The 18,117-nt window shown below is 44.6% G+C and overlaps 1 protein-coding gene and 1 long non-coding RNA gene across 9 annotated transcripts in view; one reads left to right on the top strand and one right to left on the bottom strand.

The window, feature by feature from the left end:
- The window catches only part of PRKAG2 (protein kinase AMP-activated non-catalytic subunit gamma 2), a 403,378-nt gene that overhangs the window by 273,198 nt on the left and 112,063 nt on the right, over positions 1-18,117 (top strand). For 6 of the 8 annotated variants that reach the window (XR_003998731.1, XR_003998732.1, XM_030550041.1 and 3 more), the window contains one exon: positions 1,023-1,234. The exons of 1 other annotated variant lie outside the window; for it this stretch is intronic. Coding sequence is in view for 4 of the 7 variants with exons in the window: in XM_030550041.1 (XP_030405901.1) it covers positions 1,023-1,234 (212 nt within the window). In the remaining 3 variants the exon portion in view is untranslated. Of the gene's footprint in view, positions 1-1,022; positions 1,235-18,117 lie in introns of those variants that run through there. One more of the 8 variants, XM_030550046.1, reaches the window with a different exon arrangement.
- LOC115645420 overlaps positions 1-18,117 on the bottom strand; it is a 37,594-nt gene that overhangs the window by 4,228 nt on the left and 15,249 nt on the right. The gene's annotated exons all lie outside the window — the stretch shown is intronic.

Raw genomic sequence — 18,117 nt, 5'->3', positions numbered from 1 at the left:
AGTGGGAGTGGGAGGGTCCTGGCTCCCCTATCAACAACCCTCCTGTAAGTCACAGGCCTAAGCTATGACCAGTATGTGGCGTTCCGCTACCAACCGACCCCTGAGCAAGGACCATCACAAGCACCCACAGGGCACTGCTCGAAGGGGAAGGAGAGGTTACTCACCTTGTGCAGGTACTGCAGTTCTTCGAGATGTGTGCCTGCAGATGCTCCTCTACCTGACCTCTTCTCCTCTGCTTCAGAACTGCCTCTGTGGGCTCTGCGGCAGAGGAGCAATGAAGGGCCCTATATAGTTGGTAGAGGGCATGAGGATGTCATGTGAGCTGGCAGAACAGGCATTGCTACCAATAATCTCCAGTCAAAGGTTGGGTGCCTGCACACCTAAAGTGGAGCACCCACAGAGGGGGACATCCTGAAGAACTGCAGTTACTGCACAAGGTGAGTAACCTCTCCTTCCCCTGTACCTTTGCTCCTAACTTTATTCTAACTGCCGGCTTGGATTTTTCTTTGATAAAATGAAGGAAAAAATAAACATTTAAAGCTGTTGAGCTCCTTGCATATAGATATTCTGAGATTAGTGTGGATATTAAAAGTAATAATAGTGCTGTACACTTACATAGCTTCTGTCATTTGCGAATGCCATGCTTTTCAAGATAGATAGCTCCTGTTATCCCCATTTTACAGACAGGAAAATAGAGACACAGGAAGGCAAAGTGATTTGTCCAAGGAGATACAAGCTAGTGGCACAGCTGGGAATAGATTCCCAGTTCTCTGCTCTTAACCACTGCACAATGCTATCTCCTTGTATAATGGATTATACACATAGGCTACATTTAAATATTTAAGTTTTAAGCAGAGGGTGGAGGAAATCCCCTTTAGAAACAGAAGGATGAGATGTGTGTTTGGTTTTTTTGAGAGAAGGGTAGAAAAATTGGTTGAGCAAGTGCAGGCTCAGTTTTCAGCTTACCTTCTTCTCTGGTCTTGTTTTGACCTGCACTTCAATAATAATTCCTTTGTTTACAGCCTCCGGCCTCTCCTCTTCTCCATCTACCCCAACACAAGTGACCAAGCAGCCTCCATTTCCTCTTGAATCCTATAAACATGAACCTGAGAGACTAGAAACCCGGATTCACCCTTCTCCTCCGGACACAGGGCAGAGGATTACTCTGCCTCCGCCCCAAAATGCAGCCAAGTCTCCCACGGTGATGCCAACTCCCTGTGCTATCTCAAAAACAGTAAGTGGAGTATTTTGTTTAGCCTTTTCAATAGGAAGAGACCTCTGTGTGTTAGTGTTTTCAATGGCTAAGAAGCTGGGAACTGTGCATGCATAATGTGGGGGCAGATTGTGGGTAGTTGTACCCCTTTATATCAGGGATGTCCCAAGACTTCACCATGTTCTGTAGACCAATATCATCTGTAATCTGAAGTAAACTATGCAGTGGTTATAGGTCCTAGTATCTACATTTTGATCTAAAGTGCCAGGTCAGGGTAGGGTAAAGTTGTTCGGCCTGCATGTTTTTTCTCCCAAGCCAACCTCTGAACTGGAGCTAGCAGAAAGGAGAGTTTACATAATTTTCCTTCTGGGGAAGAACCAACCACCACTTCAAACAGAAACTCTACCATAGTATCAGCTGCGCCAGTCCCCAGCAGGTTTTCTTCCCCCTAGTCCAGCAAAATGAGAAAGGAAGAGCACAACCGCCAGGGGACATGGGCAGCTCCCAGGAGCAGAGACTCTCTGGCAACATGTCAGCAGACTGCATATTACAGTAGCCATCAATGTGTCTGGCTACTTCATTGTTATACCTGAAAGGCTGGTTGTGGGTGTTTCCGACTTCCCAGCGTATTTTAGTAACACACTCATAGCAAAACTTCCCATACAATGATAGCACATACAATCCAAAAGGATGTTAATGTTCAACAGATCAAGACTTTTAGAATGATACCTTACAAGGCATACTTTGTACAAAACATCCCATGATCATATCACCATAGTAAATATGGGGGTGCCAAGATGTTGCTTTGGAATGCAGAGCGTCACAATGACATTGTAAAGTGTTGTCACCAGTTGGTGTATTTTACTGTTGGATGCATCTATACAAATGAAAGGTTGAGAGGAATGTAAATATTTAGGGCCTGATTCCTCTTTGCTTTTCACCTTATGTCATCATTTATACCTCGGCAGAGTAGGTGTAAAATGCTGCCATTCTGATTCAGTTACCTTCACTTTGCCCCAATATAAATGATGGCAAAAGGTGCAAAGCAGTGGGGAATCAGACCCTTTATGTTTCATTTTCAACAGATGTCTTAAAAACCTATTAAATCCTTGATAAGATCTACTGAGTGGGCAAAGCGTTAGGAGAATATGACTCACCTTCAACAGCTTGGAGATGAATATGAGACTGATAGATAGGTTCAGGATTCCTGTCTCTTAGTGATTGAATAGCTCACACTTTTCTCAGCAGTGCAGGTATACAGCATTGCTCACAAATCTGACCACAGTAGAGGAACATCATTATTTTATGAGCATTGCATGCATACTTTGTCTTCATTTATCCTGACTTTTTCTCTTCTGTTGTGGTAATAAAACATTTGTGTTCATAAAGCACATACCATAAACAAGTTCCTAAAAGCCTTGCTGCTTATTAAGGCAGTTTTTCCTCTGGTTAATGATTATTTTAAATCCTCTCTATAGATTATATGATAAATTATTCATGCTAACAGCTGTGGAATGCCCCTAGGTACACAGTTTTGTCGATCAGAGGGAGGCCTGTGTGCAGACATGGCAACCTGTCTCAGACATCACTTAAAAGATGAAATCATGTTTCTTTCAGAAACTTTTTATGTACTAGTCTTACAGGTAACATCTAAAATTACTGTAACTGAAAGAATTTAGAAAAAAGTCTCTATTTACTTTGCGAGTCTGTTTTCCTCTATGTAGTCAGTTATTTAGGCCCCAGTCATTCAAATATTTATGCACATGCTTAATTTTAAGCATGAGTAGTTCCATTTTATTTATTAATTATCATTATTATTTGTATTGTGGTAGCACGTAGGAGCCCCAGTCACAAACCAGGATCCAGTGTACTAGGATCTGTACAAACACACAACAGCAGGGGGACTAAGGGGAGGTGTAGAACCAGTAGCTAGAATTAATTTTACCTTGCCTTTTAGAACTGACTAGATTTCAAGTTGTTTCTGTCCCTATGCCGAACTGGCCTTTGGTGTGCCTGGGAGTATGGCATTGAAGGGGTAAAAATCTGCTAGAGAAAAAGAGAGAGGGGGAGGGAAAAATAATACTATTTATTTTCCTCCTGATATAATCTCAACATTTTCTTGCTGTGAAGAGCACTTTGAAGGATAGAATATTATCCTGATCCTTAGATTTTGGAGAGGGGACGAAAATGTAGGAGGCAGCTCTTGACAGCGAGTAAAGAAGCATACTTCTTCAGAGCAGATAATCAGAATACTACACACCAATCCAAGCAATTAACTCCACACCGAATGGATGTTCAGATTAATTACTATGTGACACATCTCTGCAGTGGTACTTGTGGGCACTACTACTAAAATTTTAGATATTCATTAATATGCATATCATATTCTTTCAATAATGTATGTGTGTTTGTGTCTGTCGGGCCAGAGTGGTGTAATGAGGAATTTAGCTGATAAGAGATCAAAGCTGTAAAGAGAGATTAGCATGCGCTACATTTAATAGGCCAACTGCAACTTGATTTTTCAATGTACAGTTCATGAGACAGCTTGTACTTTGACCTTGTGTTGTTTGGACTATGTGCCCTTCAGGCAATAAGTGGTGAATGATGATAACTTATTCTTCTTTAATGTGAAATTACTAACTATGGAATGCAAAGAGGTTGTAAATTTAATAGTGAACATATTTCCCGGTTTCTGCTTTGCCCATTTTGAAATGGAAAATAATGTGCTGAGCTTAACGTTGCTGTTGTCCTTGTTGTTCCCTCCTCACTCCTTCCTCTGCAGTGTTATGGGTCGATGTGATGAAAGGACCAGGGTTCCATTTATCACAAAAATGTACATGTTTGCAGAGGACATCACTCCCCAGCCCATTTCAGGGCCTTGTCCTCCCCTCCATGAGAATAAATCATGCGGAGGAAAGAACTCCCTGCTTATCAACCTGTGGAGCTTCCTTTGAATTCTCCTCCTGTTGGGGAGAGTAGGATTTGTGCCTCCTGCCTCTCCCAAAAGAAGCCAAGGGTAATGCACCCTTAACAGCAAGATCTCCAGGAGGCAAGAGCATCTGCACAAATGCCTCTTGCCTCCTCTATGCCCTCTGGTTCTATAGCCTCCCACCAGTCTCTGTAAACATGGCTTTTGGTCATGCATCGGGCCACCCCTCCTCTTACACTGTGATTATTCCCCTGCACCCATCTAAAGGGGATTACTCAGCAAGAAAGGGAAGCCTCAGCCTAGAGCCCTGCAATGGGACTGGGGTCCCAGAGAACTGGCTGCCATAATAGCAGGAGTGAGGTGGGAGTGGGATTAAAAATAGTCCCCCACACAGCTCTCAGATTTGGATGTTTTACCCTGCAGGTGTTTCTCCTTGGGGAATTCTGTACCACTGTGCATGTGCAGAATTTATGTCCCTGGTCCCCCACAGATTTCTTTGTTTCCTTGCAGAAAAATCCCTTTCTGACAGGGAAGCAAAGGGAAGCTGCAAAAGTGGTCATGCGACCCTCCCCAGCAATATGTTTTGGGTGCCCATGGCAGCCAGCAGAGAGACAAATCACTGGGGGGTGGGGGGCAGGACTGGGGAAGACATGGCTGGTGGCACCTAACCTGCACTGAGCTTAGCTGCTAGTCCCGGCTGGGCTGGGCAAGACAGGGCTTCCTCTTCCCCTGCACTGCATCCAGGTCAGGCCCGCCCCCAGATTTCTCTCCCGGCTGTAGGAAGTTCTGCAAACTCCCCACCCCTCAGCACTTCCTGCACCCATTGCTTCCCAGCTGCAGGGGGAGGGCTCACTGTACAGGGAGCTGCCCCCCATCCATCCAACTCCTGTGCATCCACATCTGGAAGAGCCTAGTCCACATCTGCTTTACCCATTCCAAATTCACAGCCCTCCAAGTGAGGAAGGAGAGGGGGAATGTGCCACAGAGATGGAACTGTACCCTCCTCCACACCTAGACATGAAGAGGAGTATGGGGCTTCAGTGACTTCCTGGCTCTTTAATAGTGGCACTTCTCTCTGGGGCATTTAATGCTACTCCTTAGTCAAACTAGTAAACTCACAAACACAGCTGTTCACTTGTTTTGCATAAGGAATGATTACATCACACTCTCTTCTGTGGGCAGGGAGCCTGGGAACAAGGCTATGCACAGTAGGTCCCTCAATTTGGCTCGCTCTCTAAAAGCTGTGCCACACATCAAAGCCCCATAATCAGGCTGCTTTATTGCAGAGATTTAACTCTTCTGAAGAGAACTGGAACTGACGTTTGAATCTAAAGTTGTCTTACAAAACCTCGTGAGTTGGGGAAAGGGAGTCTGTTCTTTCACTGTACAGAGATTCAGAATTTCACCATTCAGGTGAGTTAAGGCAGTATATTAGTGTGCCAAGACATTACTGTGACTCACCATTGATTTATACTGCCGTAAACTGATTACAGAAATTAGAGATGAAAGGATTTAATAATTATCTAGTCTGTTACCTGCTAATGCAAGAGTCTTTCCTGCAATACGTTTCCTAAAACAGTTATAGCCAGTCTAGTTTTAAATGCCTCATATTATGTGGTGACCTCTGCTTACTTCTCTGCGCAAGATTACCACAGAGCTTAATGGATCTCAGTGGGCCCTCACATCTTTATTTAAACATAACTGCCAGTGAAAGAGTTGCAGTCCATGTGAAAGTTGTAGTTAAAAGCTGGTGTACACATTCACCTATTTGACAGTAGTCCATGACTGATACTTGGTTACCAAACCCAATAAATAAATAGCTTTTAAAAAGGAGTATATATCGTTAGCTATCTGACAACTAAGTGGGGGTATTAACATTTCTCTGCAAGTATCTGAAACATTTAAATACCAGTGACCTGATTCTTCTCTCCTTTGCGTAAGTGTGTATCACTAATAACTCCATTGAATTAAATGGAGTCATAATGGGGTCAGATTTGTGTGAGGAGAGAATCAAACCCAGTGGTGGAGGGAATATTTAACAGGGTGAGGGGGCTATAACTGGGAGCAATGGGATGAAAACAAGAAAAATATAGGCTGAATATTGGGAAAAATATGCTAACATTGGGCTGTACCATTCCACTGTTCTTCAGCCAGCTATACCTCTTCCTTAAAAAAACTACTTACTTAGTTTTGAAAACAATAAGTACAATCATCCCATGATGAAACTGATGTAGTTATACACTAGTTTCTAACAGCATTCACAGCCACAGCAATCAATCTTCTGATCCTGTAGGGAAATAACATTCCATAAAGGCACCCTCTGTGCCCTGAGGAAATTAGAGTGCATACATAAGATACTGCCCCCTTCCCTCCACAGACATAAATCCAGTTTAGATGAGTGAGATCAGTTGTTCACACCTTCAGGGCTAGCTTCACCCTTATCCCTAGAATCCGAGGACTCTTTGGCATTGAGGTTGGGATCCTCTTGCTTCCAGTGCCTGGCCTACATTGGGGGCTGTGACGGATCCCCGGCATGAAACCTGGAATAGTGGGACTGCTGTGCCTTTAACTCCCCTCCCTGAACTCTCTCTTCCAATGCTGTACTTGTGAGAAGCAGCAAACCCCTCCAGGTGCTATGATCACTCAGCCAACAACATACAGGGACACACCTACCTAAGTTGCATGAATGCTCTCCAAGCCATTTATGAACTATACAGAGGGAGACACCAGCAAATCCCCTCAGGTCCAAGACTTGCACCCCAGAAATGTACTGTCTTACACTGATCAAGACCTTCTCTTGAATAGTGCAAGCTCATTAATTAGTTCACCACTTCATCAAAAGATAATGGACATGCTCTACTAGCCTTTGTAATCTGAGCAGATTTCCCCAAGCACTTTAGACAAACTCAGTGGAAAGGATAAAACATTAAAATAAGTTTATTAACTACAAAAAGATAGTTTTTAAGTGATAAGTGTTAGGCATAGAGGTTGAAGTGGTTACATAAGAAAGAAACAAGGTAAAATCACAGTCTAAATTCTAAACTTTTTATGCTAAGCAAGATTTGAATCTAGCCGTTTTTCTCACCCTACTAGACATTGTAAGCAGCTCAAAGTTCTTTGTATACAGGCTGAATTCCCATTCTTTTTGCCTTTAGAGTATTTGAGGGAGGAGAGAGGCCCTGGGCTGATGTCAGTCTCCAATTTATACCCCCAGTCCATGTGCATGGAAAGATACTGTCTCAAACAGGAAGTCAGGGATCACATATTCTGTGTCCCCTTCTGAGTCACAGGCTTATTCAGCTAAATGGCAGTGATTCTTGCTGTGGTCATTGGCTTGCAGAGTTCAGCCAATGTTGGCTTCTATTCAGGATATATTGGAATACTTGCTGCATCTTCTGTCATTGGGCCTTGTGCTTAACTCTCTAAGGGTGCATCTGGCAGCTATCTCAGTGTTTCATTCCCCCGTTCATGGAAGATTTAGTTTTTTTTCCAATGCCCTGGTTGCAAGATTATTAAAAGGGCTTCTTTGTCTCCATCCTCTGGTATGAGAGCTGGTTTCTCTGGAGGACCTTAACATGGTCCTGGTGGCTTTGAGGGAACCTCTTTTCCAGCCTCCTGCATCTTCTCCCTTCCCTTTTTTGTCAGAAACATGCTTTCTTTGTGGCGATAACATATGTAAGGAGGGTCTGTGAGTTGCAGGCTCTGAGGGCATATCATCCTTATATGCAGTTCTCCAAAAAGAAAGTGACTTAATGACTGTGCCTTAAGTTTTTGTGTAAAGTAGTCTCTGTTTTGTTTGAACCAGGTGGTATATTTACTTGTCGTCTTTACTAAGCCACATTCATTTCCAGAGGAGCAGCATCTCCACCCGTTAGATGTCTGATATCTAACCTTCTACCTGGACAGGACTAAAACATTTCATGCTTTGCCTTGCTTGTTTGTGTCATATGTGTATTGTATGAAGGGGCAAGTGGTCTCTTTACAAACAAATCTCTAGATGAAAACGTCCTGTGTCAAGACTACATATAAAATACCTTTGACTATGCCGCCTCAGTGGGTGTGAATTCATTCTAAGAGAGTGCAAGCTCCATCAGTGTTCCTAAGTGACAGCTCAATACTGGACATTTGCAGGACTGCTATGTGGTCATCGATACGTATGTTTATGAACTATTATGCCATACATCATCATCCAAAAAATCTTGCAACCTTTGAGAGGGTGGTTCTGTAATCTTTGTTTGACTGAGAACCACCTCCTGTGGGTCCTGCTTGGCGTGAGTCATGTAATTGGAATACACAGCTGCATCTACTCAAAGAAATGATTACTTACTATAACTGTGGTTCTTCAAAATATGATGCAGATGTGTATTCTACAACTCACCCTTTGTCCCCCTGCATCGGAGTCTAGTCTCAGGGCATGTAGTATGAAGGGACTAAATTGGGGTCAAGGCAGAGCTGCCTCATATATAGGGTCCTACCAAATTCCTGGCCATGAAAAATGCGTCACAGACTGTGAAATCTGGTCTCCCCCAGTGAAATCTGATCTCTTGTGTGCTTTTACCCTATACTATACAGATTTCACAGGGGAAACCAGCATTTCTCAAATTAGGGATCCTGACCCAAAAGGGAGTTGCGGGGGGGGTTCACAAGTTTATTTTAGGGGGGTCATAGTATTGCCATCCTTAATTCTGCGCTGCCTTCAGAGTTGGGCAGCTGGAGAGAGAGGTGGCTGTTAACTGAAGGCCCAGCTCTGCAGGCAAAAGTACAGAAGTAAGGGTGGCAATAACATACCAGGCCATCCTTACTTCTGCGCTGCTGCTGACGGCGGCTCTGCCTTTATAGCTGGGCTCCAGGCCAGCAGCCGCTGCTCTCCAGCTGTCCAGCTCTGCAAGCAGCACAGCCACCACCATCAGCACAGAAGTAAGGGTAGCAGTACCGCAACTGCCCCTCTCCCCACAATAATCTTGAGACCACGCCACAATTCCTTTTAGGTCAGGACCCCTACACTTACAATATTGCGAAATTTCAGATTTAAATAGGTGAAATCATGAAATTTACTATTTTAAAAATCCTATGACCATGAAATTGACCAAAATGGACCAGGAATTTGGTAAAGCCCTATTCATATAGCCAGGGGAGGGGCTATGACCATGAGGCACAATCCCTGCCTCCTATGAGTACTGCAAGGCAAAATTCTCTGGTTCCCGTGCATTGGGTGCACACACCTAAGTGGACTAAATGTCTGCCTCACATATCTAAAAACCAGTTGCAGTAAGTAACCATTTCTTCTCATGAAAGAAGGCCATGTTATAACAGTAATGGACTGTGTACTGCCCAATTCAGCATAAAACTGCAGCTAAGGAAGAACTGTTTATGATGATTTGCAAGCTATATTTTTGCAGTTTAAGGCAAGAATACAGAAAACTATTTACCATCTAGGCTGTTCATTTACAAGAGAGTAGGGATTCTGCACCAAACCCCTTCATGAAAAGCACAGGACAAATTCTCCGGAACCTGAACCTGCGTTACCCACTCTGAACTACTGGCCCAGATGTGGAGCACAGCTGGCAGCCATAAATGGGGTGCAGGCTGGGATTGACAGGAGAAAACACTGTGGATTCTTAACCATCCACAGGTTTCCTAGTCCATCTCTGGCTTTTGTGACACGGCTGCATTTTGTATCCCCCACATCCAACATCTCAAGTCCTCTCAACAATATTGCCTGTAATCACTTACAATGTTTTAAGATCCTGATTGGCCTTGAAGGGAAATGTGCAGTACCAAGTGGCCATTCCTATGACTCTTCCTCCCCTCCTCCTTCCCTAGTCCTATTCTTTGCCTAGGGAAACAGGGTCTATTGCAGTAACTCTGAAAAGATTGCTGCATAAAGGAAGGGGAAATACACTACAACCACCTTTCCCTTGAACACACCTTGCTTCACTCCACTCCCTGTGATATTCGGATCTTGCAGATTTCTGCATTTAGCTCTTTAAAAATGGAGCCTGTGTCTACCTTTAAAAATAATTGCAAGCAGCCAGAGTTGGCAATTAGAAAGTCAGCTGCATTGGGGTGCTGACTCATAATGGGACTAGATACCATCTCAGCAGCAGCTTGGAAAAATGTTTTCATTGTGTTGGTGCAGTGAGCACAAAATATTTATTCTTTGACCATATTCACAGCAGTGTTTTTTAACTGGAACTAAGGGTCAGGTCATGTGTTTTTATGATGGCAATGATTTGTATAGTGCCAAAGATGTGCACTGTTCTTTATTGTTGTAAAAATAAGACAAGGTCCCAGCCCTGTAGATCTCACAATCTAATGTATAAAAACAAAACAATGGCACAATCAGTAAAAATACCAGATCATAAGGGCGGAGTATTGGGGAAGAGGGACGTCATGACAACAAGGGACAGGGTCAGAATCCTCTGGAGAGAGGAGCTTTTAACTTGATCACTTGCATATGTAGGGTTACAATCAATTAAATAAGTTTATTAATTTTAAAAGTTTTATTATTACTATTCAGATTAGAAGTTGGCTGAAAGTGGAGGGACTTGGGGGAAATTTAGAAATGTGCCATTTCCCCATGCTCCATAACAGGAAAAGTTAAAAATTATGGATTTGAAGTTGTGTGTGCATGATGCTGTGCAGACAAATAATAAACTGGATCCCTGACCCGAGGAGCTTACTATGCAAGGGCCTGACCCTGCAAACATTACCACATGTGGTACTTATTCTCATGAGTATCAACAGCACTATTCATGGTTGTAAGTACTGCTTCCAGTAGCGTTTGCAGGACAGGGTCTAAGTGCAGCCATAACACTACTAGTGATGATGACACACAAGGCAGAATATTGAGGGAAGGTAAGATGAAGGTTACAATAATACCTAATTTTATGGTTGCTCTGGGTTGCTATGTACTACTTTTCTTGTTTGTAGTTTGGTTGTGTTTAGAAAAAGATTATGGCCCTGATCCGGGAAAACACTTAAACACATGCGTAATTTTAAGCACATTAATAGTCCTGTTGACTTCAAAAGAATTGCTCACATGCTTAAAGTTAAGACCCTGCTTTAATTGCTTTGCTGGATCAGGACCTATATAAATTTTATTGGTTAAAAGATTTAAAAGATGACTAGGAGGGATATTGGGGATGAGAAGATGACTGCAGAAGTGGAGTGGAATAATGGGTAATGGATTTGAGCAGGGCCAGCTCCAGGCCACAGCGTGCCAAGCGCGTGCTTGGGGCGGCACGCCGCGGGGGCGCTCTTCCGGTTGCTGGGATGGCGGCAGGCGGCTCCGGTGGACCTGCCGCAGGCGTTTCTGCGGATGGTCTGCTGATCCCGCGGCTCCAGTGGACCTCCCGCAGACATGCCTGCGGCAGCTCCACCACAGCGCAGGACCATCGGACCCTCCGCAGGAACGCCTATGGGAGGTCCACCGGGACCGGTGAGCGGCAGAGTGTCCCCCGCGGCGTGCTGCCGTGCTTGGGGCGGCGACATTGCTAGAGCTGGCCCTGGATTTGAGGCAAGCACAAGAAATTGGAGATGAGGAGTGGAGGAAGAGGGTAAAGACAAGGATCAGGGAAGAAGATGATAGTTTCACCACAATGAGTCAGAAACAATTGGTGAAGTCAGGCTCAATCATTGGGCAGCCATGATAGCAGTAAGAGCAGCTGGCTGCAAAGGTACCACCCTGATGCCCTTCTGTTAGTGGGGGCTACTGGCTAAGCCTGGGGATTTACTTATTTAGACATTGTAATGATGCCCCCTGCCTCAGCACCAGGGCCCCTTATATCACTGGAAACAGCCCTTTACAAAGAAATAGTCCTACAAAAGAGAAAATATAGTAACAGGCATCTCACTCACCCACATCTGTTAAGCATTCTGGTAGGGTCAATCAAAAACTTGTCCTAGCCCCTAAGTTTTACACTATGACTGACGCTTACCAAATTTGGGTTCTGATGGACCTCTGGAGTGAGCAAAAAAAAAACACATGGTCTCTCTCCTCTTGAGGTGATTAACCTCAGAAATAGACAGCAAGCATAACCAAGAGGATCTTAGCCCCCGTGAGGGTACAAAGGGAGAGCAGCACAAGCTGGTCACCTAACAGTTCTCCTCATTATGTAGTCTTTTATAGATACGGAGGTTACACTTTGAAGAGGGAATACCATTGCCCGCTCTTTATACCTTTCAGCAGATGCATCAGCATTTGGCTTTTGCAGCCTTGTGGAAATTTTTTGGGATACAAAGAACATTTCAGTTAAAGAGCTAATGAAAATAAGAGATTCAGAGTGATGTGGGGTTGTCTAACGGTTAGAGCATTGGCTTGGGATCTGAGAGTTCCATGAGTGGTTACAGATGTGTATTCCACTCAACTGCACATGTGCCCAGTGCACTGAGGCCAGAGGGCTTTCTGTAGTAGAACTCATCAGGGTGACACAGGCACCCTACACTTCCTCATAGCCTCTCCCAAGACTACATAAGGGCAGCGCTGCCCCAATCCTCCTCAATTCCTTCTCAACACCTATGGCCTGAGTCAAAGTTCAATGTGAGGCTTACCCTTGTGGTTACTGCATCAGTGAGTTTTCTCCCTGCCTTTTTTGTGAGTAGCTAGTAATTAGCAGTTAGTACCCAGTAGCTTTGTTCATTTCATATGAAGCCCTGTGGTATGCTCTCACCAAGCTTTAAGCACTGCCTGTCATGTGGGGCAGCTATCCCAAATAATGACCCCCAAATGCACTGCCTTTTGTGTCTAGGCGAGGGACACAAAGAGGTGCAGTATCTCCCATTCTTTCAGAAAAAGAACACAGACAGCCAGATATCTGAATCTTAAATAGCACCTCATGCAGGAGGTGATGAGGCCTGCTTCAGCCCCAGGGCCTTCGTCAGATTGCCTGGCCCCTCAGGCAGGTGCTGAGGTTATGGTAGTTTCTGGCAGGTCTCATGACTAAGACTCTTCTCGGAGAAAAAGGCTGATCTTCCTCCCTGGGGCCTCCATGAATGAGGACCCATAAAACTAGCCAGAACCATTCCAGATTGAGGAGAGACTTTCTCTTCTTCCTCAAAGAAAGGCTTGAAACATCACCGGGACTCCTCAGGTACTCAGGGTAGAGCTGGACCCTTAACCTATATCTCCCCAGTACCACAGCAAGAACATATCAGTACCTTAATGTCAAGTCCAGTACCATCTGTGAAATGGCCATTGAGTCTGGAACCAACGTGCACAACTGTGGCACCGAAGCTGTCAGCACCAACTAGTTCACTGGCTTATCAGGCAGCAACTGATTTGCTTTGCCTCTCGGTTCCAGGCTTTCTTGTGGTGCGAGTCCTTTGTAGTAGAGGTGCCCCAGCTATTGCTGGCCCATTTGGATCTGTTGCTTTGATGCACAGGCTATCATCTGTGCTGGTGTCAGTACCAGCTAGGAAGCCTACAAAAGTTGTGACTTCAATATCAGCTTTGGCACTGACACTCTCCATGTCAGTACTTAGTTATGCCTCGACCTCAACAATGGTCTCTCTTGGCACCCACAGCTTTGGTACCAGGGCATTTCTCTGACAGGGTACAAATGGTACTTCATACTTTTGCACCAGTGTTGAAGTCCATCCCGGCACTGAGTGTCAACATAGTCCGCTTAACATCTTGGGGTGCGTTTGCAATACTAACTACAGTGTGGACTTCAGTACTCTTCTCATTGGGCTACAGACAGATCAGAGCATCTAGTGGTCCCTTCTCGTTTAGCTCCTCTGTTGCCTACAGATTATTCAAATGGCTCTTTGCAACTTGTTTTTGAATCCTCTTCTATTTCACCATCTCCTCCTAGGCATTGGTCTAGTAAGCCTTCCAGGCTGTTTCCAGAGGGAGAACATAGGAACGGTCCTGCTCTTGGTACCAATAATACAGACAGGTCATTATGGCCCAGTACCTGCTGGCCTCCTGTCTCCAAGGTCCTGATCATCGGCACACTTGAGGTCGAGATCACCAGACTGTTTGGCTAGTTGACTTCTATAGCCTCCTACATTGGGGGCACCTGCAGATGTTGTTCTTACTGAGCCATTACCACAGGACCAGGTCCTACCACAGGAGGATCCATTGGCTCCCGTTGCTTTGTCACCCTCCTGACCAGATGATTCATTGGATCCAGATTTCTCCTCCTTTATTCTAGAATATTTTAAGTCCTATCAAGATCACCTATGCTAAATTTGTCTAAGAGAACACAGACAAGCTCTGGACATTAAGTTGTCACTGGGAGGGTTGCCCTCTCTGCAAATGAAGCTCTTTTGGAGCCAAAGACCTTGTGATGCACACCAATCTCCTTAGCTCCTACAAGTAAGACAAACATTACTATGTCCTCATGAAAAGCTTTGAATGTATTTATTCCCACCTGGCCCCAAACTCCCTTGTGGTCACTGTCACCAGTGAAAGGTTGCAACAGGGCAAGTTCAAATTAACACCCAAAGAAAAGGAGGCTGTGGAGAAAGAGATTTATTCTGCCTTGTCTCTCCAGACATGCATAGCTAATCATCAGGTTTGTTTATAAAAGAAAGACTTTGTAAACTAGATCACGTCTAAATTCACTGAAAAACTCCCTGAAGGTGCAAAGGAAGAGTTTTAAGGCTTTCCTGACAGAAGGTCCTCTAGCAGCCACATCAATGATCCAGTTGGCGCTTGACACAGCAGATGTTTCTTCTAGGGTACAGCCTCTGCAATAACAACTAGAAGAACCTCTTCGTCACAAAAATTCCAGTATAGTCCCTGACATCCAACATACTATACTCTTTGGCTGGTGAGTTTCTGTTCTCTGAAAAAAATGGAGATTTTACACTCATTTAAAGACTCCCTTGCTACACTCTGTTAGGAGACTACACACCAGCCACCAAGCAATGGCAGGACAGGGCCCAGGAATCATAGCACTATCAATGGTACTACAGGCAAGCTACTTACACTTTTGCCAACATGTCTTTCCAAAGAGGAGACATAAATCAGAAGAAGAAACCCTCTGGCTTCAACTCCAACCAGCCAACTTGTCCTTAGTTATCCTTTGGTAAGCAATCCTTTTGACTTCTGCCTTGAGGACAGCAGTCAAGTTACTGGCAATCTTCCTGTCATTTCTCTCCCATTTGAGGCCAGATTGTTCCACTTTCTCAATGCTTGGGAAGCCATAACAATGGACAAGTAGGTCTTAAGCACTATACAACTGTGATACTCTATCCAGTTTTTCTTAATTTCCTCTACTTGCCCACCTGTTCCATCCCTTTTCAGGTTCCCGCTCATGAATTGCTGCTTCCACAAGAAGTTACTTGCTTCAGGGACCATAGAAGAAGTCCCCTTCAACATCAGGGCAAGGGGTTTTACTCATGGAACTTTCTGAGACCTGTATTCAACCTTCAGAATCTTGACAAATACATCAAATATATGAGATTTCATATAGTCATCCTAGTGATGATCCTTCCCTTGCTAGATTGAAATAATTGGCTTGGTGCCCTGGATCTTCACAACACTTACTTCCGTGTGGCAGTACTGCCAAACCACAAGAAGTGCCTGAGATTCATGGTCGCAGTACTCCCGTTCGGCTTGTCCTCAGCCCTGTCTGAATTCACCAAATGCTGGGCAGAGAGAGTGCCTATTTGCGGAGGGAGGGGATTCATGTCTTTGCTCTACCTCGACAACTGGCTGGTGTGAGGCAGATCTGAAGGCCAGGTTCTTCACCTTATCCAGTTCTTGTATTTTGATTTGAGACTCCCTTAATCACTCATGTTGAAATTGTTTCACTGAGTATAAATTGTCACTGGAGCAGAGAGACTGAATCTTAGGTCTCCTACTTCCCACCTGGGAAGTAGGTGCCCTAACCACCAAGCTGTACAGTCACTCACTCTCTCTCTCTCTTTTTGCCCAGTGATTCTAGGTATTTATCCAAAGTGAAGAGATTAAGGGAGCTCCACATCAGAATATCCCATAGCTCAGTGGTTAGAGAACCCTCCTGAAAGATGGGAGACCACTGTTCAAATATTTTCTTCCTCAGACAGAGAGGGGAATTGAGTGTAGATCTCCCACATCCCAGGTGAGCACTTCTAACCACTTGGCTAAAAGTAGTAAGGTGGTCACCATTCCCACCCAGATTTTGATTGAGACCCAATCTGACAGGAGTGCTTAGAGGCCATCTACCAGATCGGGTCTCACAGGTGAAATACACACACTTCTGCCTACCTGCTCCCAGTTTGTGGATCGCACTGGAGCTAAAGTGGGAGATAGGCATCTGAATTTCTAGACTAAGGCAGAGACAGAAACTTAGGTGATCAGAGAACTTTTATAGCAAAAATGTAGCCACTGAGTGTAGGCAACTATAGGATAAGGTGCCAGCTGAGTGGGGGTTTTGTGTATCACAGTGGTGCCAAAACTGGGATTTGCCTTTGACTACATTTGGGGATCTGGGCCTCAGTTATTTTATAGATCACCACCCTGTTATTAGACACTGACTGTAAGTAACAGTTTACATACAGGATCACTGCTGAAGTAGATCACTGCTTTGGCTCCCCACGTTTAGAGTTTCCTCCTAAACAATTCAGAAAGATATTCAGAACTGATCATTTGCAAAGAATTAGCATATGACTTCCTGATAAAAGCACAATACACAAATTAGTATGCATACATGATCACTGGCTATGAAATTGTGAACCACAATGTAGGCATTTATTTATTTTAAATGAATGTTTTTAGCTCTAGTGGTTGGGAAAATAACTTTACAAACAAACCAATGCAGTGGTGTAGGCTGGCGTCTACAGAGAGCCTTAAATAATACTTTTTATTTCTGTAATAGGTGTTAACTCCTCTCTCCCTCCCCCCCACGAACACCACCACCTATTCTGAGCTCTAGGTGACTTTGCCAAAAGTTAGATACAGTCAAAATAAAATTAAAACCAGCAGCTTCTTCACCTTCATAAGTTAAAATAATAATAAACAATTACAGGAACACCAAAGCCAAACCAACCTCCTTCCTTCATAAATAGCCCTTATTGTATCCCTGTCCCTCTAAAGGAGTCTTGCAGTAAGTATGCCAAGGACACCATATGTGGAACTCCCTCCCTCAACCCAAAATAGCCAAAATCAGAGGGCCCTTCATGGAGACTGCCCTGTCAGCAGCTTCTTCTCTTATACGAAAGAGACTCTTGCTTGAGCACCTTCACTGATCACAACTGGCAATATGGCACAGGGAGCGAGAGAGTCTCTGTTAGGCTAGTACAAAGCTCTGAGACAAACCTGTGAAACAAACCTCTTACCTCCATAGGCCATTGCAGTGGCTTTGAGTGGTTCCTCCCTGTCAGCCTTGGAAAGACTCAAGCTCTAGAGCCTGAACTACATATTTCTCTGAGTACAGTAACTCCCCACTTAACCTCCTCTCATCCCTGCTCAATTACAGAACATGCTCCATTTAAAATTGTGCAATGCTTCGGTATAATGTCATTTAGCTGCCTGCTTTGTCCACAGCTGGCAGCCCCCCAATCAGCTCTCCTACACCTCCCCACAGTGCCTCCCGCCCGTCGGCAGACTCCGCAGATCAGCATCTTCCCCCACCTCCTCCTGCCTGTGGCAATCAGCTGGCTTGCGGTGTTCAGGAGGGAGGGGGGAAGAGCGAGGACTTGGTGTGCAGGCTCCCTCTCCCTCCTGAACGTCACAAGCCAGCTGATTGCCGTGGGCAGGAGGGAGGGGGGAAAGAAGAGGCAGGTTAAGGGTGGGGGCTTGGGGAAAGGGGTGGCATAGGTGGGCCAAGGGTTGAGCCCCCCCCCCCCGGTACTTGCAGAGTAGGGGAAGCTGCTGCTCAGGATCAGCATTGAACAAGAAGTTAATGATCAAAGATTCAAGAGATAGTAAGGGTAATGGAATAAAGTAAAAGCTGTTTATCCGGCACTTCACCAACTAGAAAGCTCTATAAACCGACATTTCTAATCTTCATTGAAATTCCAGTTTCTAGTCCATTTGGCGTAG

Source organism: Gopherus evgoodei, chromosome 2 (assembly GCF_007399415.2).
Source record: "Gopherus evgoodei ecotype Sinaloan lineage chromosome 2, rGopEvg1_v1.p, whole genome shotgun sequence".
NCBI lineage: Eukaryota > Metazoa > Chordata > Testudines > Testudinidae > Gopherus > Gopherus evgoodei.
Note: the sequence above shows the minus strand (reverse complement) of the source record. Positions and strands in the feature narration are given on the sequence as shown.